Source organism: Rhinoraja longicauda, chromosome 9 (assembly GCF_053455715.1).
Source record: "Rhinoraja longicauda isolate Sanriku21f chromosome 9, sRhiLon1.1, whole genome shotgun sequence".
In the NCBI taxonomy this organism is placed as follows: domain Eukaryota; kingdom Metazoa; phylum Chordata; class Chondrichthyes; order Rajiformes; family Arhynchobatidae; genus Rhinoraja; species Rhinoraja longicauda.
Genome location: NC_135961.1, coordinates 65,915,919 through 65,942,914, shown reverse-complemented (window position 1 = coordinate 65,942,914; position 26,996 = coordinate 65,915,919). Strand labels below are relative to the sequence as shown.

Genomic DNA, 26,996 nt, shown 5'->3' with positions numbered 1-26,996 from the left:
CCCTTTCAACTTAAACTTATGCCCTCTCATTCTTGATTCCCCTATCCTGGGAAAAATAACTCTGTACACGGGCCATTCCTAGTCACGCGTGTGACCTCACATGATCACACACGTGATCAGTCATATTTGACCTCTGTCCCCAAACAAACATGGTCAGCATAACATATAAAAATTTCACTTGATAAACTTCGACATATGTAAGTCATATATACAGTACAAAACAATATACCTCTAATGCTTTCAGAATTAGAAGAGATGTATTCCACAATTTTTCACATTTTTGGTCACACACATGGGACTAAAGAATGCCCCACATTCATCCCAACCATCCAGCACACCAATATAATTATATTTTAGTTATTTGAATTTCAAAATATAGTGGAGAGTATACACTAAGAAAGAGGAGTGAAACAGATTCAGTAAAATGCAACAAAAGTAGTACAGAAATGTGGAATAAAATTCCGGAAATTCTCTGGAAACTACGTTAATGTTTCAATCAAAAATAGCGTAATGGTTCAGACAGCAAATGGTGGTCAGATGCTTTTCATTCAACTCAATCGGAGTTAGAAAGGGTGACTGAATTAATTTGGGGGATGGGGAGAAAGGGATAAAATTCGACCATATGAATGTGGGAAACCCATGCCTTTTACTCAAGTTATTTTCAACAAATCTACTGGATTTTACAGTCATAGAGCGATACAGATGTTACCTCAATTAATATCCCAACATTTAAAACCAACCATTTAAAGAGAGGATGTTCCCCATTATTATTATTATTATTATAATAGGTTTTCCAGTGAACTGGATAAGTTAAAAGGCAGCACGGGAACGGCCCTGGGGAGTGAGAAGGAAGTATGGCAAACACTTAGGCAGACACAAAAATGCTCAGCGGGACAGGCTGCATCTCTGGAGAGAAGGAACGGGTAGTTCCTACCAGCAAACACTGCCTGGTGAGCCAGATACCGAACCATCAGGATTGCAGAATTATTGCGCAATGAGAATGAGGGCAGCACGGTGGCGCAGCGGGTCGAACCGCTGCCTTACAGCGCCAGAGACCCGGGTTCGATCCTGACCTCAGGTGCTGTCTGTACGGTGTTTGTGCGCTCTCCCTGTGACCACGTGGGTTTTCCCCAGGTGCTCCGGTTTCTTTCCACACTCCAAAGACGTACAGGTTTGAAGAAGGGTCTCGACCCGAAACGTCACCCATTTCTTCTCTCCAGAGATGCTGCCTGAACGGATGAGTTACTCCAGCTTTTTGTGTCTATCTACGGGCTTGTAATTGGCTTTGGTAAAATTGTAAATTGTCTCTAGTATGTGTAGGATGATGTTAATGCGCAGGGATTGCTGGTCGGCGTGGTATTGTGAAAACTTGTGTGAAACTTATGAAAAATCAAATTTCTACAAAATACCAATATTAAAAAAGTAACGAGGCAAATGCTTGAGTCATGTTGTCTGAGCAATATATTCTAGCCCAACAAAACTGTCTGAACAAGGGTCTTGACCCTGAAACATCACCTATTATTTTTCTCCATAGATGCTGCCTGACCTGCTGAGTTACTCCAGCTTTTTGTGTCTTTCTTTGGTGTAAACCAGCGTCTGCAGTTCCTTCCTACACAATTGTCTGAAGTACAGATGTAGGATTATTTTTTAACATCACCCAGAGGTGAGATTCTTCTAAGAGAGGCAGAGGAAATAGAAATAAACTTTTTTTCCTACACATCTTGCCGCTCCACTGCAAATTCTCCTCAAGGTATGTCTACTTTGAAGAAGTTCTCCTCCTCTCTGCGACGAGAGTTTAGCAACACGCTCTCTCACTGCTCCCCCTCTGTGATTCCTCCTGCCCTCCGACCCCAGTCTGAAGGAGGGTCTCGACCCGGAACGCCACTCATTCCTTCTCTCCAGAGATGCTGCGTGACCCACTGAGTTACTCCAGCATTTTGTGTCTACCTTCGATTTAAACCAGCATCTGCAGTTTTTTTCCCCCTGTAAACTTGTCCTGTTCTTTATCATTGCCAGAATCCATGGATACCGACTGAGATCACCAAACTTGGGCATAATCAAACTACTCGCCATTTTTGCAAGGAAATAGCAAAATGCAACAATGTCTCCCAAAAATAGTGCACTGGTAGGGAAAAGATGAGAACATTCTATACAAGATACTAAAACTTTCTTTTCTTTGGATGTTGCTCGAGAAGATAAAAATGAGGGGGGGGGAGAAAAAAAATTACACCAACGAAAGAGTGCACATAATTATCGTTATTCTGTTTGCACTATAAATAGGACAGAAGTCCTGAAAAATAATCAAAAAGCACTTAAAAGATTTGAGGGAAAATGTGGAAGCGCCACTCTCTAATTACATGGTTTTGCCAGTCAACAGTGAAGCCTACTTTTTGAGTAATGCTTGATTAGATAAGCATCCAGTGTTTATCCATGCCTAACCCCAGGGAAGAAACGGATAGAACAGGTTGTGATTACATTGGGGGCACACTGCAATTTAAAGGCATCCCCTCAGTCACCAGAGAGAATGAAACACAGCTGAGGAAGTTACTTGGGCGACTGGTCTGATGCACAAAACCAAACAAAAGCCTGACGCATAAATTTCTAACTGCTTAATCCTAGACGCCTCTGGCAGCCAAGGTGTATTTACGGATATAAGTCGGTCTTTTTCCCGTCCATCCTCTGCACCTTTTAATGCTTTGTCAGCACGGAATTAAAGTTAAAAAATATATAATGTTTGTGATTATAATTTGCATCTGTTTCATTTGGAGGTGATGGGCAAAGATGGGAAAATCATCAGTCTCTTGTCTCTTCTTGCCTTCCTTATAAGAGAAGCCAAAACCATAGCCATAGAGTCATACAGCACGGAAGCAGGCCCTTCGGTCCAACTTACCCATGCCGACCAAGGTGCCCCATTCACACTAGTCCCACCTGCCTGCCTTTGGCCCGTATCCCTCTAAACCTTTCCAACCCATATACCCCTGTCCAAATGTCTTTTAAATGTTATATAGTACCATGACAATCCAATGTAAAAATATGCATAGGGGCTTGCAACACAGCAATATTGAGATAAACTTCCTCCACATTTGAATCAGTTAATCTGGCAATCTTTCATGGCTCTGCCTTGCAAAAACAATAACCTTTTTGATGATTTAAATGGGATAATAAATGTTTTATGGACCTAACAAGCTTCGACTAATGTGGTAGAAACACGGAACTGCAGATGCTGGTTTACTAAACTTTTTTTAGACTAATGAGATACCTGATTCAGCTGAGAAACTCATTAAGAATGTGACTGATTTGTCGATTTATGCTTATTTTCCAAAACTGCAACTTTTGGACAACCAATCATCTTCATTTTACACATCTGATATTTTGTGAAATGGCAGAGCTCAGAAGGTGGCTGCCAGGAATTACAGCCAAGTGCATAAAAAGTTAAATGGATAAAGCAAACCTAGAACCCTGCCTGAAAGTAAGATGGAAATGTTAAATTATTGGATTACATGTGAACATTTAATTTAAACCAGATCTGCGTGCGATCTTTGTTCCAAGATGAAACATTCTCGGGTCTTGAGCACAATTCAAAGCAATGGTGTTGAGAAGGTAGAAGCAAGGAACTGCAGATGTAATATAATAGAATATATATATTCCTTTATTTGTCCCACACCGGGGAAATTTGCTGGCTTATACAAAAGAACACAAAGTGCAGGAGTAACCCAGCAGGTCAAGCAGCATTGCTGGAGAACATGGATAGGTGACGTTACGGGCTGGGACCCTTCTTCAGACTTGTTGGGAAGGTACCACCATGTGGGAGGTTCAAATATATAAATGATCCTAATATATTATTCAATTAATCTACACAGTTCTGACACATGCCCAATCCCTGACTTGTTCATATTGTCACGGCCTTTGTGTGGTTGGTTCAGTCTAGCCGAAGTGTTTCCCCTGTAACTCAGCCAAGATTCAATCAATCACGATTTAAAAATTCGACAACAGATTAAGCATTCAATTCTTTTTTTGTTGTTACTCATTTGCAGAAACTGATAATGTCTGGCAGAGCCAGTGTGTTTAGTGCCCAACTTCGCATCTACATAAGGATGTGATGATGAGTCATGCTCCAGAACGACGGGGTATCCTGTTGACAGATACAGGACTGCGGCACTCTCTCCTTAGAGGATGAAGGCTTAGCTCCGTCACCAAGGGTTAGCATGAGGAGGAGAACAGGCTGGATTGAGTCACCTGCGTTGAGCGATTGTTTCCTTGCTCCAATTCAGCCTAAAATGACACAACGTGCTGCAGTAACTCAGTGGGTCAGGCACCATCTCTGGAGAGCATGGATAGGAGATGCTTCAGGTTGAGAACCTTCTTTGGACTGACACAAAATGCTGGAGTAACTCAGCGGGTCAGGCAACATGTTTGGAGAATGTGGATAGGTGACGTTTCGGATTAGGTCCCTTCTTCAGACTTCTGACCCGAAAGGTCTACCTATCCATGGTTTCCAGAGATACTGGAGTAACTCAGTTACACCAGCACTTTGTGTTCTTTTGTGTATATCAGCATCTGCAGTTCCTAATTTGAACAATTCAGCCTGTTCCACTGATCACCAGAATGCGTTCCTGGCCGACAACCTTGAAAGGCTGAAGGGCCTGTTTCCATGCTGTATTTCTAAAGTCTAAAGAAAATGTCAGCATTGAAATGACTTGTTCTGAGGACTCAAGAGATGGGTCAATGTGGAACCCATAGACATTGCCACAGTGAGCCAGGTGGGCAGAGGTAACGCTTTTGCGGTTGCAGCTCCTAGACTGTGGAACAGCATCCCTCTCCCCATCAGAACTGCCCCCTCCATCGACTCCTTTAAGTCCAGGCTCAAAACCTATTTCTACTCCCTAGCGTTTGAGGCTCATTGAGGAGGCGCTGTGAACTGTTTTGTATGTGCTGTTATGTTTGCGTGCTACTGTATGTTTCATTTTTTCCTTAGTACCTAATCAGATGTACAGCACTTTGGTCAACGTGGGTTGTTTTTAAATGTGCTATACAAATAAAATTGACTTGACTTGACTTGACACAGGGACAAGGTTGTTTCTTATAATGTGTAGGAAGGAACTGCGGAAGCTGGTTTACACTGAAGATAGACACAAAAAGCTGGAGTAACTCAGCGGGTCAGGCAGCATCTCTGGAGTAAAGGAATAGGTGACGTTTCGGGTCAAGACCCTGCTTCAGACTGAGAGTCAGGGGAGAAGAACCAAGAGATAATAAAAAGGTACGTAGAACAAATTAATGAAAGATATGCAAAAAAAACGATCAAAGCCAGCAATGATGATGATCACGGAAAGGTGGAGCCCACAATGGTCCATTGTTGGCTGTGGGAAAGGTGAGTCATACAAACAGTGAAACTCAGCAGGCCGACAGACAGTGAAACTCTTATTTTAAATTATTATAAATTCTTGTAATGCCGTGTGATCGTTCTTGAGAACAACAGTATCCTGGTTTAATAACACAAATGAAACACCTTCAACGGTGCAGCCCTCCGTCAGCAGTGAACTGAAGTATTAGATGCTTTTTTGTTCAAATACATTCCAAGAATTTATCTTGACTGTATGGAGTTTGTACGTTCTCCCCGAGACTGTGTGGGTTTTCTTCGATTGCTCCGGTTTCCTCCCACACTCCAAAGACACACAGGTTTGCAGGCTAGTTAGCTTGATATAAATGTAAATTGTCCCCAGTGTGTGTGGGATAGTGTAAGTGTGCGGGGATCACTGGTCAGCGCGGACTCGGTGGGCCGAAGGGCCTGTTTCCACGCTGTATCTCGAAAACTAAAACTGAAAAAACTAAGAATCCTTTTGCTCTTGCCTTGCCTTTTGCATTCGCTATTTATCAATGCATGCTAAATCTTCATCAACATGGGCCAGAAATACTCGAGTCAGCATTCAGGGATCAGAGCCTGAAGAGCATGTATGGACAATGCTGTTTCAGAAGTTCGCCTTTACAAAATAAATGGTCAAAACCGGTCAAGGGTATTTGAGCAGGATGTGTGACGACAGAATATTTTAACTTAATTTTGCAGGTGCAGAATCTTTCCAAGCTTTATAGGGAAGATTATTCACCACAATGCAAGTGGCTGCTGCTGGGACAATGTGCTTAGCCTTTAATGTCTGTCTCCAAGCAACAGGACAAGCCCTGGTTTCCTTGCTGCACATCTGCAGCGTCGCATTCCAGAAAAACCTGAGTGCAATCGCTGTGGATCAGGGGCATCGTGGCAAAAAGCTGAGCCTAATTTCTCCAGGACTCGGCAGAGAATTGGGATTTACGTGCCATCATTACACGGCAATGCCAAGATAGCTTTTGCGAAAGGGCTAAAATACAAGTTTGGCCCAGCACGGTGGCACAGTGGTAGAGTTGCTGCCTTGCAGCGCCAGAGACCCAGGATTCAATCCTGACTGTCGGTGCTTGTCAGTGTGGTGTTTGTACATTCTCCCCTGTAACCGCTTGGGTTTTCTCCGAGATCTTCGGTTCCTTCACACACTCCAAAGACGTACAGGTTTGTAGGTTAACTGGCTTGGTAGAAATGTAAATTGTCCATAGCTCTTCAGCGGGTAGTCCATAGAGCTCAGAGGACCATCGAAACACAGCTACCAGCCTTGGAGGGCATCTACAACACATGATGCCTCAGAAAAGCCACCAGCATCCACAAAGACTCTTCACACCCCTGCAACAGTCTGTTCAAACTTCTACCATCGGGCAGACGATACAAGGCCTTCTACGCCCGCACCTCCAGACTCAGGAACAGCTTCATCCCCAGGGCCATAACTGCTATGAACCGGTCCTGCTGAGCCAGATGGTCACATCACACAGTGATCCGGCACAGATCTACTTGCACTTTATTATGTTTTAAAACTGTTACAATTTGTTTCATTGGGTTGTTTAAATTAATACTGACTAGCTAATTAAATTATTGCATCGTATGGGAGGCGCATTCCCAATCTCGTTGTACCCCTGTACAATGACAATAAAGACATATTGTATTGTATTGCATTGTGTGTAGGATAGCGTTAAAGTGCGGGGATCGCTGGTCGGCGCGGACTCGGTGGGCTGATGGGCCTGTTTCCACACTCTATCTCTAAACTAAACTAAAATTTGTCATCAGCTCCTGTTCCCAAAGCCGAGTAAAAGGGTTTGAGCTGGAAACTATATATTTTTTATTTTCTAACGACGAGCTTCATTTGTAAAATTAAACAGTCTTCGCCTCTGCCTCAAATCCCTGAATCCTGACTCCAGTTATAGTGGCCCACACTTTACACTGGAAGATAACCCACACCTATGGGGTTTTTTTATGAAAAGGAGATCTTGAGCTTAGAGCTGCTTTCAAATATTGACACATTCTCACAGACCTTGGCAAATATCAACAGACTAAGGAACTCTGCAAATATTGATACCGTCCAAGGAAACCACCACAGTCCACTTCACCACGGATTAACTTAAGATAGCATCACCTCCCAGGAGATAAGCAGTACTGTCATATCAGAATACCTCAGTAGAAATAATTGAACACAGTTACCACAAGACATAGAATGTCAGATATCAAAAAGGGGTCTACAGGTTAGGAAGGTAAGGCAGCACAATGTGTTAGAGTTTGGCCGTGGAAACTATACATCGCTGTTCCATCAGCCTAAGTACTCCGTGGTCATGTTGCCGCGGCAGTGAGGATAATTTGCAGCTGAGTGATCACTGATTTTAAACTTCTCTTTCTTGTTTTCAAACCCCCTTACGTCTTTGCCTTCCCCATCCCCTGTAATCCCCTCCATCATTATAACCTTCCGAGGTGCCGCAGTGGTGCAGCGGTAGAGTTGCTGCCTTACAGTACCAGAGACCCGGGTTAGATTGTGACCACGGGTGCTGTCTGTATGGAGTTTGTGCATTCTTCCGGTGACCTGTGCAGGTTTTCTCTGGGTGCCCAGGTTTCCTCCCACACTCCAAAGACGTACGGAGTTGAGGGTTAATCGGCTTCGGTAAAATTGTACATTTTTGGATGATCAGCCATGATCATATTGAATGGCGGTGCTGGCTCGAAGGGCCGAATGGGCTACTCTTGCACCTATTTTCTATGTTTCCATGTGTAGGATAGTGCTAGTGATCGCTGGTCGAGGCGGACTTGGTGGGCTAGAGGGCCTGTTTCTGCGCTGTATCTCCAAAGACTAAAGTCTAAAGTAAAGTGTAAAATATCATGTGCCACCTATTGAGGCCTGATTCTAATTGCTCCACCACTGAGGAGTGCTCCCAGCTGCCAAAGCCTGAAGCTCTGAGAAGTCCTTCGCAAACAAGCTTTGCCCCTCTTTTGCTTTCTTCCTTTGAGTGTACTTTAAAACCTACCTCGTCGACCAAGGTTTTGGTGATCAATGCTCATACATCTTTTGAGATTTGGTATTAAAGTTTACTTGCTAGCAGTTCCATGGAACATCTCAAGTGCTTTACAATCTCACAAACATAATATAAATGCAAGATACTGTTGTAGTTAGAAAGAAGGAACTGTAAATGCTGGGTAATACACAAAAGGCGACAAAATGCTGGAGTAACTCAGTAACTCATGGATGGATGATGTTTTGGGTCGGGGCCCTTGTTCAGACTACACTTGTAGTTGCCGCATATGCTCTGATTTGTGTTTGTGTTTGTCAGGTCACCCATCAAAACCCCTCTGCTCTTTACATTCAGGGATGGAATACATCACCAAAAAAAGACTGACATTTTATAGCACCTTTCACGATGCCAGACTTGAAATCATGGAGTCATAACACCATGGAAATGGGCCCTTCGGCCCAACTAGCCCATGCCGACCAAGATGCCCCATCCACACTAGTCCCACCTGCTCCCATTTGGCCCAGATTCATATCTCTCAACCCTTCCTATCCATAAATACACATTCCTTGTAAAAACCTGTTTGCAACCAATGAAATATTAGAGTCAGTGTCCTACATCGTGGAAGCAGGCCCTTCGGCCCAACTTGTCCACACCGACCAATATGCCCCATCTACACCAGTCCCACCTGCTTGCGTTTTGCCCATATCCTTCTTAACCTCTCCCATCCATGTACCTGTGCAGATTGTGCAAAGTCTTGTTTCTGCAGAACACGTGGAAACACAGCAACAAATTTCGACACAGTTCGGTCTTAAATTGCAATGAAATAAACAAGCAGATGACTTGTTTAATATATATTTTTTGTTAGATACAGTCCAAACCTTCCAACTATTGCAGGAAGGACAGTGTTTACTTGTCGCCTGGTGACCAGAGCAAAAGGCATGGAGGTTATTTGAAGTTTGACCACAGAATGGCCTTGGCATCCCTAGCAATCACAAGGCAATTGAACCCAACATTGTTTCTAATCAGCTATTGACCTTCCTCTTTGATAGTCGTGTGTGATGCACTAACACTTCAATGTCCAGACAAACATGCTGAAGATAACAAAAGGGAAGAATGAGAGGTTGTATCTGACGCACATATTTAAACAAATCTCTTGAAATCTTCCTTCGAAATAAAACTTACGGTTTGCCTTGTGGGGAATTGGGGAGGGAGTGGAAAAAATGTACACGTTTATTTTCTGGATTTTGTTTTGTTGCCAGAATTAATGTGGTGTGCACAGAATAGACTTCCTTCATCCTGCTTGGCATAAGTGACCATCAAGAGGATTAGTTTTCATTTAGATGCAGATAGAATCTGATATCACTTCTACCCCAAGAACTCCACTGAATAAATATTTTTAAGAAGGGTCTCGACCCGAAACGTCACCCATTTCTTCTCTCCCGAGATGCTGCCTGACCTGCTGAGTTACTCCAGCATTTTGTGAATAAATACCTTCGATTTGTACCAGCATCTGCAGTTATTTTCTTAATACTAAATATTTTTGTTGTGTCCCCTCGATTTGCTTGCTGTTTCATTCGTATCCAGCAGTGTTAAAACTTGCAAACTGTAATTCGACTGATTAATAAGGAGCACGTTTCAGCAAACGAAATCCATGAAATGGTATCTTTTCACTGCTCCCCCTGCTTTGACTTGACTCGACTCCCTCTAGTGTCAGAAAGGTACTGGCCGAAACATGAATCAATCCTCTTACCTCATCCAAGTCCTGCCTACCTGTGACCTCATCAGTCTATTCACTCCTGCTAGACAAAGCTTTAACTTCAGAATTTCTGGAGCGCTCCACTTGTCTGACTACTCCCACTCCTAACAGCGCACAAGGACCGAATGGGAATGGTACAAGACAGGGAGATTTCCCTCTATTTTGCTCGCTAGTTGCTTTCACACAGACAACCCGATTGCTTCCTCATAACAAGCCGGAATAATTAACTGCTGTTTTCACAGATGCTGGATGCTTGGAAGTTTCTTCTTTTTAACCGGTAAGTGCTTGTAGTTTACATTCATAACAAGGACTTGGATAGCTTATCGTAGGCTGAGCGTTAAAACAAAAATATTATACGAGTAAGGCGACCGTGACAATTTTAATTCCAGTTGTCGCAAGCACTCCATAGGATTTCAGCACTAATGTACTAAAACAGAAAACCTAACCTCGACATGGAAGTGAGCAGATCTCAACACGAGCCACATCAAAGATAGAAAATAGCAAAACCATTTTTATCATCGATGCAGCAGCTATCAAAGTAAAATAACCAAGACCAAATAGCAACCATAGTAGATGCAAGCAGATTTATCCTCTTGTGTTTATTTCTCATTTTGGCTCCTACTTTCAAAACAGAAAAAAAAACTCCTTTTTGCCGTGTCTTGCAGGTTATTTGACTTTTAAATGAAAGCAATGGGAGGGGGAAAAAAATGTTAATCAGTGGACAGTGAAGCACGAAGCCCGGCACATTCAGCCGGCAAACACCAAGGGAACAGTTCTTACTGTGTAGCAGCGTCTGGATCCCACATTTCAGCATTTTCAAAATCACCTTTTTTTTTAAACCAAATCCAGTCGAGAAAAAGTATTTTCTTGAAAAGAAACACTTGTCCTTTTACATGCAGTATCAATAATTTATCAGTCGAAAAAAAAAATTTAAGCTTAAAAACAAAACCAGAATGAAAAACAGGCTTGATTTAACGGCACTGAAATAAACAACCTCTTCAGGGTCAATATTTGTTCCCATCAGAAATAACTTTAGAAAATTCCCCCGGAACGCTATTGGATTTTAGTCATTGGTGTTATCAAGATTTAGCTCGAGTCAGGTAGTCAGAATGATTCGGCCGTAAAGTTTCCCCATGCATGACCAGTCAGAGCACCACAATTAAATAGTCACCATCTACTTATATTGCCTTAACTACAATCTAGCAATAGATTGAACTCCTTGAAGTTGTGCAGTTTTAATATCAGTCAAGGTGGAAATGGAAAAAAATAAATCGCGTTCTCCAAAATAATTCTAGACAAATAATCTCACATTCTCCCACAATCAGTACTTGCTTTTGTAGGGGTGACATGGAGAAAAATCTCTTGAAAAATCTTTTGATTGAACGAAAACACAGCGAGATTATCTCCGCAATGAGTAGAAAGGGTTTAAGATAAGCGTTTGCTTATCTTAAATCCTTAATTGAACCACCACCGCCACCACCTCTACCATCTTCTGCTCCCACCCACCAGAACGCGGCCAAATTCACAAGCAGAAGAAAATCTCCAATCACTTAACATCCATAGCCTCGGGTTGTGTCGGGGGTTTATTATTTTGACTGTGGGGACCAAAACACAATTATAAATTACACCTAGTGGAGTATAGTATGAAACTGGCAGCTGTGCAAAGCAACGAGCTGGAAAATCAACCATCCACCGATTTATTTTTTTTAAACTAAAGGCTGCTGCGGTTTTTATTTTTTGACAAGAGGGTTTTGTACTAATTAAAGCAATTTAAGGTGAACACCAGCAGCAGGCATGCGATTCGAGGGTCTTCTATGTCTGGCATCTTGCAGTAACTACCACCCCCAAGTGGGCATAAGCTATACTGGATAAAACTCGGCTACTTTCAACCACAGAAACTAAAATATCGTCCTTGCAAGGAAGAATATCAAGAGAGTCTTTGACCTCCTCCTATGAAACATGCTGTAAAGCCAGATTGCTCTGATTAAGCTAAATCTGAAACAGATTTAGAACCTTGTAACTTTTGAGGCCACAAAATCCAAATTTTATAAGGGTAGCATCCGATTTTGAACGCTGGAACTTCATTCTGACTTAATTTGTTTTAAAAACGCGATGTTTGAATTTCAAGCGATCCTATTCACAAGCAAACTGTTTTAAATTTTCAAAGTGAGCCCTATATACAAAATGTCTGCTGCTCAAATTAATGCTCTAAATTAAGTTTGGAATGCTATTCAGGGCATAGACGTTATGGCACCTAACGTTATTAAAATTTTCTTCAAAAAAATGAAACGAGTGTTTCCAGCCAGAGTTAAAAAAGATTGCACGAAGATGATCATTTTTAAAGTGATCAGTTAATGCCACAAGATCTATTACCTGCAAAATTCTCTTCAAAAATACCAAGCAACTGTTTCCAACCAGAGATTACACTGAGATGAAAATTTTAAAGAGATCAGTTAATGCTACAAGGTCTATTACTTGCAAAGCTGCCCGTTATTTAATAATGCACTGTTACAATGTGCAGGAGGATGCGAATGACAGATACACACAACAACAAAAAACACAGATTTAACAAAGAGATAATTAGAAAGGACGCTGGACTTAAGATGAAGCCTTCGTGTGTTCCCGAGCCATCAGTGAATTGCTTTGTGTTAGCTAGTTTCAGATTTCATGACTAGTGCAACCACTTGATGGTGAAAACACAGTGAAAACAGGAGCTCTGAAGAAGGGTTACCAGTTGAAATAAGGAGAGGGAAAAAAAAGTGTGGCTGAGAAAGAATGTCACAATTTAGTGGACGAACACTGACAGGTTATCTGGAGTTCCCAGACAGATCAGTTGAACTTCTTTCCTTGTGATATTTCACTTGGAAGTCCATAAGGGTAAATATAAAAACATAAAAAAGCCCCCCTGGTAGAGAAGCACAATCCCTGCCTTTGTTCCCTCCTCAGATGTTTACCAGTACTATATCCTTAGGAACCAGGTAGTGCTGAGGTCCACAAGTGGCACATTACCAGCCGTGAGAAACTGGGGCAAGATCTGTAAAACTAACTTGTCACAGTGTAGACTGTAGGCTGGTGGTGTTTATTCTAATGTCCGTGGCTACATCTTGCAGCTTTAAAATTGGTCTCTAGTGAGAGAGTTGAAATAAATTTGTGCAGGATAATTCCACTGACCATACATTAAAATAAAATTTTAAAATCCCAATTACACTAGAATCTGGTTCCAAAAATTACGATTTGTGTGCTTCCATTCACAAATTAAATCAGTTCCTGATGCAGCAAAAATATTCTCAAGTGAATAGAGCATGAAATCCAAAAATATTCAGCTGTGTTATGTAACGATCAAAATCAATAAAGTCAAATTGAAAACCCCAAAGAACTTATCTCGCTGTAAATTGATTGTACTCGGGATGAAAAAAGTTGTCTACAATATTCTAAAATCATTCATGGAGTCAGCTGGGATACTGATCCACTGTGCAGGCCACACCAGGAACATTTACTGTTCAACTGACATTGACAGAAACTGAAGTGATAAGATGCATTTTGTTTGTGGAAATGCTCAATTTAACACTGACTTGTAAAGTTAATGAAGCATCACCAAGTCTGTCCATGATTAACCTCTGCACACAATCGACGCCAACAAGTGGTAATGAAATTAGTGCGCTATTGTTCAAAATCAAAGTACCACTTTCTCCTCAACCAAGTGCACACCATTCCCAAGACAAAGAAGATCCTAAATCTCGTGGAAAATCCTCCTAGATTCAAATGTAATTTGAAGATAAGAGCTTCTTCCGTTTTCAACAGACCATGCTACAGACCACGACGAAGAGATGGTTAGATGCAGAATGGAGAAACAAGGAACTGCAGATGCTGGTTTACCCAAACGGACACAAAGTGCTGGAGTAACTCACTCAGCGGTTCAGGCGGTATCTCTGGAGAACATGGGTAGGTGACGTTTCAAGTCTGAAGAAGGGTCCCCACCCAAAACGTTACCTATCCACGTTCTCCAGAGATGCTGCCTGACCTGCTGAGTTACTCCAGCAATTTGTGTCTTTAAGGTTAGAAGCAGCTCTAGTGGGGAAGCAATCCAGCTTCTGGTGAGGTTTCATTGCTAGCCAAGTAAAGATCTGACCAAGATATTAGATAACATTTCTTTTGAAAAGAGGTCAATACCTCTCTGCGGACAGCTTTTCTTCAAAGCAAGTGTGGTGGTTCAGATAAGATAGTCAAGACTGTACAATAGACTCATAATTGCAAAATAAACCAGGCAACGATTCATTGCAAAAAGAGAAGCTGTTTAGTATTTCCAAAACAACATTTCAAATTTTTAAAGAACTTAAACGATATATTCAAGAAAAATGAAGTGCGTTCACACAGCAGTGGTTACTATTACAAAATCACACAGCTCTATATAACTAACAAATCAAAGAGGATAATCCTTTGGCAACATGGTGATTCTTTTGTTAGTTAAAGACACGCCGGCATTTTCGAATCACTGTGCACACAAAACATTTCACTGAAACATCAAAAAAAATAGTTTTTCCTCCCATTCAATATGTTACATTTGGATTCCTTCCAGTTTCTGAACAGGCTGCATAATCAAGACGAAACTGACATCTCGCATCTTTCTCTTTTTCTGCCATTTATTATTCCTCGACAACTTTCACTGCAAAAGACGTGCATTAATCTGCAAACATATGGGCTACAAAAACGGAACTGTTTAGAATTGAAAAGTAATTGTGCCAAGATCGTCAGATTTCTCGGGCTGCTGATGTGAAGCTGATGGGGCCGGGTGAATCAAACCATTTATTAATCTGAGTGCGCATTTAACATCTTGTACCACCTTATATTGGATGAACTACATCCTATTAATGATGCTATATTCATTAATGGTCCTGATGCCATTAAGTCGGTGAGCCTTTACGAAGCACGTATATTGGAAGGCTGAAAGCTCCACAGTGAGATTCAGCCAGCATCAGCTACATGGTTCTGACAGATAAAGACTACAGATTCCTAATTCGCATCCCGATTATTTATTTCTCCCAGGCAAGCCTTTCATGATAACGTTTAATCTTTCCTGGAAATGGTTGAGCTATAAGTTTCAATAATAGGTACGGCCAGACTAATGTTCCCACCAGCATGACAGAATCATTTGCCACTGTTCGGTGGAGTCCGCACAAAAGCCGTCTGTAGAAGTGGAAAGATGTGTAAATTGCAACAGAGAAACTTGTCGCGGGGAAGAGGAATAGGTGCAATCTGGGGGGGGGGAGAACCTGCTGTCCTTAAACCTGCCAGCATTGTGTTAAACATATTGCTAATAACTGATGTAACCAAACCAGTGCCTGGAGCAACGCTGCAGATAGGAAGCAGGGAACCAAACAGGCAATCTTTAGCTAAAGCACAACAAATGTAGATGGACACAAAATGCTGGAGTAGCTCAGCGGGGCAGGCAGCATCTCTGGAGAGAAGGAATGGGCTACATTTCAGGTCGAAACCCCACCCGTTCCTTCTCTCCAGAGGTGCTTCTTGTCCCGCTGAGTTCCTCCAGCATTTTGTGTCTATCTTCGGTTTAAACCCCCAGCATCTGCAGTTCCTTCCAACACAACAAATGTAACCGGATTACTGCCATGCCGTTCAAGGCGGTGCATCTTTTACATCCTGCCGGGGGGGGGAGTGGGAGTGTGTGGTGGTGTGCATTAATTACTCGGGCAATTTAGTGTCCTTTGTGCTTTGTTTTAACCTGTTTTGTTCTCTCGTGTGTTGCAACACTACTCAAAAGCGGGTGGCATTTTTTTTTGTGCTTGATGTCGCTGGGCTAAAACGAATGGCTCGTCGTTGGCTTACTTTGAAAGGGAATCTCAATAATCAAGACAACTGTCCTATTTGAACGAAATAAAAACTTCCTACGTCTTTGTGCCTTTCGCCGCCCACACTTGGCATTCGCCAGGAAGGCTTCAGTGATAATTAGCAGCTTTCCTTAAAAAAAGAAGCACCTCCAAGTTGTCTGCTTGGCATGGCTTCCAGGGACCAGGCAAGCACAGTCTGCCCAACGAGGGCCCATTTAATTTTGTACTACAGGCCAGGCGATTGGGATTCAGCAGTAGTGAATAGCGAGCAGCAGCAGCTTCAGACTAGGCCAGACCAAGCGGGGCAGCAGAATTCCCCCACTTCTATTTGGTCAGCTTTCACCAGCTTTTGATATGCAAAGGTAATACTTTGGCGTTATCAGCGTGGACGTGAATGGCAGGGCAGGGCCAGGAAGCACGCACACACACACACACGTATAATCGGGGAAGCTAAGCCAAGCAGGGGAGCCTTATGAAAATCACAAACGCTCCCAACTAATTCGCAAGTCACAAGCAGTGTCCACTTTCAAAGAGTTGTCATGCCTTTTGTCCTGCTGCAATTTGGAGGGCAGCGAGAGAGAGAGAGAGAGAAAAAAAGTAAGTCCTTCAGTACACAAGAATTTAATGAGTTTCTGAACTTTCACCAGGACAAACTATTCTTGCTGTTGGAGTAACGTCACTGGTAGTGGGGGGGGGGGGGATTGCATGTTTAGAAACCAGCTCTTTTAAAACATTAAGAAATATTAAATGCCACTGGACATTTTGTATTTTGCAGAATTATAACAAAACTGCAAAAGTGCATCTCTCACTTAGACTGAAATGATTTGGGCATAATTTTAAAAGATTGTCTCACCAAAAAACTTCAGTACACTGAGCAAATGAAGGTTGGAGGCCTGTCAAGTCATCCCCAGAGTGCACTAATTGTACTCGAAACCTTTGATCATATATCAAAAGCTTGTTTTCCACCACATGCCTTAATATGTTGCCTTGCTTTGCAAAATAAACATTGCAGTAGAAGATGCAAGCTTACTATCTAAAACAGGGCAAATCAAAATCTTGATATTCTGAAAATATCATATATTTTAAATATATAATAATATATAATAATACATATATAGGCAATAATACATATATAGGCATGCAGGCACTGAAGGAACTGCAAATGCTGGTTTACACCAAAGATAGACACAAAACGCAGGAGTAACTCAGCGTTACTCTGAGGTGGCATCTCTGGAGGGAAGGAATGGGAGACGGTTCGGGTCGAGACCCTTCTCAGTCTGAAGAAGTGTCTCGACCTGAAAAGCCACCCATTCCTTCTCTCCAGAGATGCTGCCTCCAGCATTTTGTAACTATTTCTAATACATATACAATGCAGTTCCTCATGATCCTCTTTGTCCATTTATGAAAGATCTATTGGCACATTGAAAAGCACAATTATCAAATCAATTTAAAAGCTTGGACCATGAAGGACCTATCTATTTTTCAAATACTTTCCTGATTTAGTTCTCAAATAAACTAAATAAACAAGTTAATGAAGCGCAAGGTAACTTCTCTCTTCATTTATTTTTGTCTCGTTCAGCTGTGGAACTGTCCAAAGAAAGACCAATTGGAAATACCAAACATGTCCTTTACATTGATTACTTCGAGTCATAGAGTCGTACAGCATGGAAATGGGTCCATGTCGACCAAGATGCCCCATACAAGTTAGTCCCCGTTTGGCCCACATCCCTCCATATCTTTCCTATCCATGTACCTGTCCAAGTGTCTCTTAAATACTGTTATAGTTCCTGCCTCATCCACCTTCCTGGCAGCTTGTTCCACAAACCCACTACCCTCGGTGTTTAGTTTAGAGATACAGCGCGGAAACGGGCCCTTTCAGCCCACCGGGTCGGCGCCGACCAGCGATCCCCGCACATGAACACTATCCGACACACACTGGGGACATTTTTAACATTTACCAAGCCAATTAACCTACAAACCTGTACGTCTTTGGAGTGTGGGAGGAAACCGAAGATCTCTGAGAAAACCCACACAGGTCACGGGGAGAACGTACAAACTCCGTACAGACGGCACCCGTAGTCGGGATTGAACCCGGGTCTCCGGCGCTGCATTCACTGTAAGGCAGCAACTCTACCGCTGCGCCAACGTACCGCCCTCGGGTTCCTATTAAATCTTTCCCCACTCGTTTTAAACCTATGTCCTCTAGTTCTTGACTCCCCCACTTTAAGTAAAAGACTGTGCATTCACCCTATTATTTTTGTTAATTATTGTCATGTGTGCCGAGGTACAGTGGAAAGTTTTTGTGTTGCGTGCTATCCAGTCAACGGTGACTATACGTGCTTATCACCAAGCCGTGTACAGATACAGGATAACACAGTTATCCATTATATCTGAAAAGCTGGGGCCTTCTTTGTAATACACTGCCTTAAGATAGCATTTGCAACATCCAAGTTACAATGTGAACTCCTCTCATGGCTACACAAGGAAATGCAGGTGCCAGAATCTGGAGGAAAAACACAAAGTGCTGGAGGAAATCGGTAGGTCAGGTTGGCACCCTTGTTCGGTCTGAGGAAGGGTCTCGACCCGAAACATCACCCATTCCTTCTCTCCGGAGATGCTGCCTGTCCCGCTGAGTTACTCCAGCGTTTTGTGTCCATCTTTCCCATTCATTGCTTCTGCAGACGCCGTCTGACATGCTGAGTTCCTCCAGCACTTTGCTGCATGTGTACAAGGTGATGGAAGAGCCTCTCACTGTAGGATCAGTTGCATGCTGCTTCTTAAACACACACCATTATCAATGTACTATAGGTTCTTGACCCCGAGAGGTGATGGACAACGAGCCAATATTTCGCAAGTTAAATTGAAATATCAGCTGTGAGCTAAAAAAGTGCACTTGATAGAGCAAGTGGATAATAGAAAATGGTCAAGTCTTCTCTCCAGCTATCCTGAGAGTCCCTCAGGATAAAGGGCAGAGGAGTAGAATTACTTGGAACTTACTCGATAGTTCAACAGTAGACACAATGGACTAAGTGGCCACCTTTTGGTTTAGTTTAGAGATGCAGCGCGGAAACAGGCCCTTCGGCCCACCGAGTCCGCACCGACCAGCGATCCCCGCACATTAACACTATCCCTCACACACTCGGGACAATTTACAATTTTACCGAAGCCAACCAACCTACAAGCCTGTGCGTCTTTGGAGTGTGGGAGGAAACCAGAGCACCCGGAGAAAACCCACGCAGGTCACGGGGAGAACGCACAAACTCCGTACAGATAGCACCCGTAGTCAGGATCAAACACAGGTTTCTGGCGCTGTAAGGCAGTAGCTCTACCGCTGCACCACCGTGCCTTTTCTTTCCTTACAGAACTTAAGTGTCACAAGAATTTTAGAAAATCATTCAAATCATGTAAAATCTAGTACAAAAGAAAATGTACATTTTTTCTTTTATTGTCACGGATATATATCACGTATTTTCAGAATAGGCTGGAAAAACACCATGAAAGAGGACAGTTGGATCAGCTGAAGACACAGAGTGCTGGAACAGGCAGCGGGTCAGGCAGCATCTCATGACAACATGGAGAGGCGACGTTTTGAGGCAGGACCCTTCAGACTGACTGTAGAAGTCTGATGAAGAGTCCTGACACAACACTTTGCCTGCCTTGGGTTCTCCTGACCTGCTGAGCTCCTTCGGCACTTTTTTGTAAACCAGCATCTGCAGTTCCTTGTTTTTATGTTGAATCAGTTGTTAGTTTGAGACTGTGTGTGGCGATTGTGCTATTTTGAGATGGACTGGATGTAATTGATTCAAACCTGTTGATCATGTTGCTGGAAGTGACTGAAATCTTGCATGTGCTGCATTTTCGATGCACAAACCCTGCATTTGGGAGATATTGCGATAGTTTCCTACTCGTCATTTTAATTCCCTCTTCAGCCCAGATATGGAAAGGTTGAGATGGAAAATGACACAAAGTGCCAGAGTAACTCAGCAGGTCAGGCAGCATCTCTGGAGAACATGGATAGGTGTTTTAGATAAGGATAGATATGGATAAGATTGAGAGGGATATGATCCAAACACGGGCAAATGGGACTAACTTAGATGGGCCATCCTGGTTGGCATGGATTAGTTGGGCCGAAGGGTCTGTTTCCATTAGGGGTGCCAACTATCTCACTCCAAATACGGGACAAGGTGACGTCACCGCCCCGCGCCCCACGTGACCTCACCCAGCCAGCGGCCACGTGCTCCCGCTCCACCAATGGCGGCCGCCCAGGCCGGGAGGCGGGTTTCAATGCAACCTCCGTCAGGCGACGCCCGGTCTTCCGTACCTAGACTGTCCAGAGCTAAAATGTGGGAGACCTAAACTGTCGGGACCTACACTGTCCGGGCCTACAGTGCCCCCCCTAATACGGGACAAGGGCGGTCCCGTAAGGGACAAACCAATTTAGCCCAAAATACGGGATGTCCCGGCTAATGCGGGACAGTCGGCAACCCCAGTTTCCGTGCTGTATGATTCCAAAATTGAATGCCAAACATCCAACCGCTGTTGTTAACAGTAAAAGGCATATCTCTGTGTGTTACAGAAATCTCTGCCATGATGTCAAATGTTTGTTATCCACAAAGCCTGCTTTCTTTTTAGCTTAAAGCCAGTACCTTTTTAACCATATAAACAACTTCCATACATTGAAGAATCACAAAACAACAGCATTCACAGGCAACCATGTGGACTGTCTGGAGTATGTGAGGAAGAGTCTCGACCCGAAACGTCACCCATTCTTTCTCTCCAGAGATGCTGCCTGTCCCACTGAGTTACTCCGGCATTTTGTGTCAATCTTGGCCGTCAGGGTAGAGATGTAACAGCAGGCAGACCCTGCTGCATGAAATCCAGTGCTATTTATAAAATGTTCTTGGCAGGTGGTAGCAACTACAAAAACATTGTCCCCTCAAACTGCTGATTTTGACTGCGACCACTGTCTTATCCAGCCACTGAATCCAAGAAGAGAAAAATCTGCCAAGTAATTGCTAAAGGTGATTTCTTACTTTGAGTAGTTGCCCCCCCCCCCCCCCCCCCCACCACCTCCCATCCCAACTGTAGCATCTTGGTAAGATAGATATATTCATTATGTAGTAATCAGGCTGTTTCATCTCACCGCTGACACTATCAGAATTGAATGCCAGGAGTAATTGATGCCTGAAGTCGAGCTTTCAGCTTTAATTACGTCAGCTGAAACTCCATCAAAATTGTGCTTTCAATCTGTGACCCACTGCCTTTTTCAATTCTGTTCACAGGTCCTGGTTTAGCAGAAGGAATGAGCTCCTGAAGATTCTGCGAAGGCGGTGGAGGAAGACCTGATGCAGCAATTTGTTTGAAAGCAAAATACTTCCAGGTGGGAGAAATAAGGAGTTGACATGAGATAATCCTCACCCACACCTGGAATACAGTGTTTGCCTTAAAGGAACGGCCAAAGGAAAGGCGAAGGGAAATCATCCTTGGGACACGCTACCCTCTGAGGATTACACACATGGTGCACCGCTTGAGACCGACCTAAATCTGCTGCCCCCTGCAACCACACCGGTTGACTTTCAATATGTGAATGGCCCTTCCCGTGGAGACTTAGACATTACTGCTCCCCACCACGCCACAGAGAAAGGCTTTCCAAACGCGCAGCGGAGCTAATTCGAGCTGCAGCTGTGGGAAAACTACAAAAGAGATCTCAGCGTATTGACGTTTTAATACAAAGTGAAGAGTCAAAGGCAGCAGAGAACAGCTTCCCGAAGAGTGGCAAAAAGTTAGATTGTCTTGAAGCGATTTAAAAAAAAATATATATATATATATATATATACACACGCTGATCTGGCAATTGTCAATCTTTCTGGCATGTTCACTGAAAGATTGGGGACAAGTCAGGTGGCCAAGAACGTAAATCTGGATCGGCTGTGTAAACACCAAGACAGAAGGAAATAGCTGCTGTACTGTTGGGAGTTAAAGCAGAGCGTCATTCAGGAAGAAAGGAAATACTACCAGGAAATGTTAAACCCATGCTCCGAGATTATTTTGGCAAACACGGGATTTTCTGGGATGCACTGAATGTGGTAAGATTGCTCCCTTTTAAAGCTAGTTTGGATAGCCTGTTGTGATAAAATGACGGTGTCTGTATTTTATAGAGGCTATGATTATTTCATCTTGAAGTTTCAATTGCAACAAAATTCTGCTGGATACCAGTGTGAATCATTCCCACGCAAATAATTCATCCCTCTGACATGTGTAACATGCCATAACGTAGTTCGCTAAAGAGAGCTTTGGGTGCTCTGATAACAGTGTTGTTTGAAAATCACTCAATGATACTCCAGCCTCCGAGACTGAAGATTGTGGGTTTACTTTAAAACTCCAGATACTCGAGTACAATCACTCCAAACCAACACTCTGATGGTCCAACTGTCTGAAGAAGAGTCTGGACCTGAAACGTCACCCGTTCCTTCTCTCCAGAAATACTTGCTGCATGTCCCCCCTGAGGTACTCCAGCATTTTGTGTCAATCTTCGATGTAAACCAGCATCTGGAGTAACGTCCGATACACTCCAATGCAGTACTGAGGGAGTGCTGTGGTATTTAAGATGCAGTCTTGTCTTCCTCTCTTCAAGGAGAATTGGGGCAAACCTTGTCCCAAGGCGTTTGGCCAATATTATCCCTCACTCAGCATGAATAAAACTGATGATCTGGTCATTCTCAGATTGCTATCCATGGGAGTTTGTTGTGTGCAAATCATCGCTGCATTTCCTATATTATTTATGCGACTCACACAAAAGCACTTAACTGGCTTTCAGTGCTTTAGAATACTATGAAAGGTTGTGGAAATGAAAGATGTTCTTTTATGTGCTGTAGGCATTATAGTTAATTTAGTCATATTCTGTGACGTGCTACGGTTAATAGACTTGCGCACATTTTGTTTTCTTTCAACAGTGGCGAAGGCTCGTGTAAAATCTTTCCTCCTTTATTTTTTTTCTCAGTACTCACTTAGATTGACAAAGACAGAAGCACGAAACTCATTACCAATGCAAGTGACCAGTACAGCCAACCTCTAAGGGCACTCAAAGGCAAGCACGTCATAAACACAACTGGTCTTTATTTTAGGAAACCAACACAAACCATAAAACCATCCGCACACAGCCTGTTTTCAGATCTGAAGACAGACGAGAATGTTTAAGTTAGGAACACATTCCAATAATCCCACTGGGAACAGGTCCCTTCCTCATGAAGTCAAAGCAAAATAAATAGTTTTTCTTTTGCAATAGCTGACATTTTAAAAATATATTACCATAACCATAAGTGATAGGAGCTGAATTTGGCCATTCGGCCCATCAAGTCTACTCCGCCATTCAATCATGGCCGATCTATCTCTCCCTCCCAACCCCATTCTCCTGCCTTCTCCCCATAACCCATGACACCCGAACTGATCAAGAATCTATCTATCTCTGTCTTAAAGATATTTACTGACTTGGCCTCCACCCGTCTGCGGCAATGAATCCCACAGATTCACCACCCTAAAGAAATTCCCCCTCATCTTCTTCCTAAAAGAACATCCTTTAATTCTGAGGCCTCTGGTCCTAGACTCTCCCACTAGTGGAAACATCCTCTCCACATCCACTCTATCCAGGTCTTTCACTATTCTGTGAAGTTTCAATGAGGTCCCCCCTCCCCCCCCCCCATTCTTCTAAACTCCAGCGAATACATGCCCAGTGCCGACAAACGCTCATCGTAGATTAACCCACTCATTCCTGGGATTGTTCATGTAAAAATTCTCTGGACCCTCTCCAGAGCCCGATTATTTAACCTGACTGTTTTTTTGATCTGCTTGTTATGTTTCCGCAGCTCAGCTTGTAATCAGAATGTATCTTTTATCTGCCTTCCAGGTTTTCAACAATTGAAAGAAAGCCTTGCCGATCAGGAATGTCCTTCAACATGACCAGCAAGATGTGGAGTTGGCTTGCGTGGGTTGGCCTGGGATTGTTTCTGGGACCTATGGCGCACTCAGTCACTGTGGGATTGTGTCCCTCAGTGTGTCGGTGTGATCGAGGCTTCGTCTACTGCAATGACAGAGGACTGACGTCCATCCCGACCGGAATTCCCAAGGACTCGACAACCCTTTTCCTGCAGAACAATCACATTAAAAACGCTGGGATTCCAAGAGAACTCCTGTACTTACTGAATGTGGAGACCATTTACTTGTACAGAAATAATCTTGATGAATTTCCCACCAACATACCAAAATCTACTAAAGAACTCCATTTGCAGGAAAACAACATAAGGGCAATCTCTTTGGATTCACTTTCCAAAATACCCTATTTGGAAAGGCTTCATTTGGATGATAATTCGGTGTCTGCTGTTAGTATTGAAGAAGGCGCCTTTCGAGACAGTAACTATCTCAGATTGATTTTTTTGTCAAGGAATCACCTCAGCAGTATCCCCGTTGGTCTCCCCAACACGATCGAAGAGCTACGGCTGGATGATAATCGTATTGCCACTATTTCAGAGGATGCTCTGAGGCAGCTCGGCGGCCTGAAGCGTTTGGTGTTGGACGGGAACTTGCTGACCAATCAAGGGCTCCAAGACAAAGTCTTCAATAACCTGGAGAACCTTGCCGAGCTGTCACTCGTGCGCAACGTCCTTACATCCCCCCCGACTCTGCCCATAACGGGCTTGCAGAAGCTCCACCTTCAAGAAAATCACATCAGTTCCATCCCCTCCAATGCCTTTTCCCACCTTAGACAACTGCATCGGTTGGACTTGTCCAACAATAATCTGACCCACTTGCCTCAGGGAATCTTTGATAATCTGAACAACCTGACCCAGCTGCTGCTCCGTAACAACCCCTGGTACTGCGGCTGCAACATGAGGTGGGTGCGGGACTGGTTGCGTTCGCTGCCCGCCGGGGTCAATGCCCGCGGGCTCATGTGCCAGTCGCCCGACAAGGTCCGGGGCATGGCTATTAAGGACCTGGCCGTCGCCATGTTTGACTGCAAGGACGCCGCCTCGGAAACCAACCTCGCCCCCACCTCGCGCCCCCTCGTGTCCTCAGCCCCGTCGCCGGCCACACAGGGGCAGTGGCCCTCGTTCGAGACGAAGCAGCCGGCTGGGAAAAAGAGGGAGCGCGGCGGCGGCAACAACCAGCAGCCCACCGCGGCCCCCGGCAGCGCGGCCGTCCGGCTCAGCGTGAAGTCGGCGAGCGTGGATACGATTCGCATTACCTGGAAGACATTCCTGCCTCTGACGGCCCTCAGGCTGAGCTGGCTGAAGATGGGGCACAACCCCGCGCTGGGGTCCATCACTGAAACCATCGTGCACAGCGAGAGCAGTGAGTACCTGCTCACGGCCCTGGAGCCAGAGTCCTTCTATCGCATTTGTATGGTTCCCATGGAAACCAGCAACGTGTACCTGTTGGACGAGACCCCGGTGTGCACCGAGGCGGAGACGGTCTCGCTGAAGGCGCACAACCCGACCACCACGCTCAACCGGGAACAGGAGAAGGAACTCTACAGAAACACCAGCCTGACTCTGGCGGGCATCATCGGGGGCGTAGTCGCATTGGTGGCCATCGCTCTGCTGGCCCTGGTCTGCTGCTACCTGCACAGAACTGGCACCCCTCTGTCCAAGAGCTGCGTGTACAACCGCGGGCGCAGGAGGAAGGACGACGATTACGCCGAGGCCGGCACCAAGAAGGACAACTCCATTTTGGAAATTCGGGAAACTGCATTTCAGATGATTCCCATGAACAGCGAGCAGGCGGCAAAGGAAGAGTTTGTAATACACACTATATTCCCGCCGAACGGGATGAATTTGTACAAAAACAACCACAGTGAAAGCAGCAGTAGCAACAGAAGTTACAGAGACAGTGGAATACCAGACTCAGATCATTCACACTCATGATAATTGCAGTACAGTGGACTGAAAGTGACTACAGAAATGGCTGTATTCCTTGGAAACACTGGATTTGTGAATACTGGAGTCGACATGACTGCACATTTGCCATATAATTTATATTTAAATGAACTTTGTACCAATAAAGTTGCAGAATCCAGGTGATTATTGCTAAACTGTGCAGTACAGATCCCCGACCACCAATTGCAATTCTATATTTTAGTAACCTCTAGGCAATTTGTATTTTTTTCTTTGATAATCTTAAAGGATTTAAGAGAATTTAAATTTCGCGTTCGATGGGTGGAAGATTGCTCGTCCGCTGTGAAGATGGTTTTCTTACAAGTGCTGAACATTCTGAGATCTTTTTAAAAGTGTATTTGCGAACCTTGTAGTGTAAGCACAGGTCCTTTTACTGGCTACTGAGGGTTGGAGGGTTGGAACCTGCAGATGAATAGTACACTTGAACTCAGTTTTTAATTCAGGAGTTTAGTGGAAACTATGTACATTGTTCATGCCTGAATATGTTGCACAGAAATAACTTAATACCAGAGATATGATCGTGACTGTAACACATCATTCCAGCTTATGGTATATGTTACCGGTACTCCTCAGCTTACGATGGATGGGGTTCCGTTCCGAGAAACCCCTTCGGAAAACGGAAGTATTGTAAGTCGAAATGCATCGAAAACGCGCGATCACGTGGCCGGAAGCGAGCGGCGGCTCGCCACGGGTCACTGCCGTTTGCACCATCGCGAAGTTGAACCATCGTAACCTGGGCGGTATCTGTATTTGTTATTACGTTTAGATTTGGAGCTACAGACTTCTTTATTGCCACAAGAAAAGGTACTTTTTGAAAAATAAAATTAAACCAAAGTGCATTGTTAGCCCTTTGGCCCGTCTTGTATGTGCCTTGACCAAATGTTAATTGTATTCAGCATTTCAAAATACCGTGACTTTTTTTTCTCTCCATACCTGTCAATGAGGAAAAAAGTGGTCTTTCTGCAGAATAAAATTGAACAAAATCTAACTGCTGAGTCATTGCTCGATTGACTTAAAGACTGCTTGCATTTCTGGCAAACAGTGAACCATTTTGACAACTCTTAACGTTTCACGGTGGCTCAGCGGTAGAGTTGCTGCCTT

The 26,996-nt window shown here is 43.7% G+C and overlaps 2 protein-coding genes across 3 annotated transcripts in view; one reads left to right on the top strand and one right to left on the bottom strand.

Moving 5' to 3' along the window:
• The window catches only part of LOC144596824 (ADP-ribose glycohydrolase MACROD1-like), a 1,032,359-nt gene that overhangs the window by 852,566 nt on the left and 152,797 nt on the right, over positions 1-26,996 (bottom strand). The window lies entirely within an intron of this gene.
• Positions 10,185-26,869, top strand: flrt3 (fibronectin leucine rich transmembrane 3). The gene is made up of 3 exons (XM_078405653.1): positions 10,185-10,382; positions 21,231-22,034; positions 23,852-26,869. Exons 2-3 carry the CDS (start codon positions 22,030-22,032, stop codon positions 25,863-25,865), a joined length of 2,019 nt encoding a protein of 672 aa, XP_078261779.1. The 5' UTR covers positions 10,185-10,382; positions 21,231-22,029; the 3' UTR covers positions 25,866-26,869.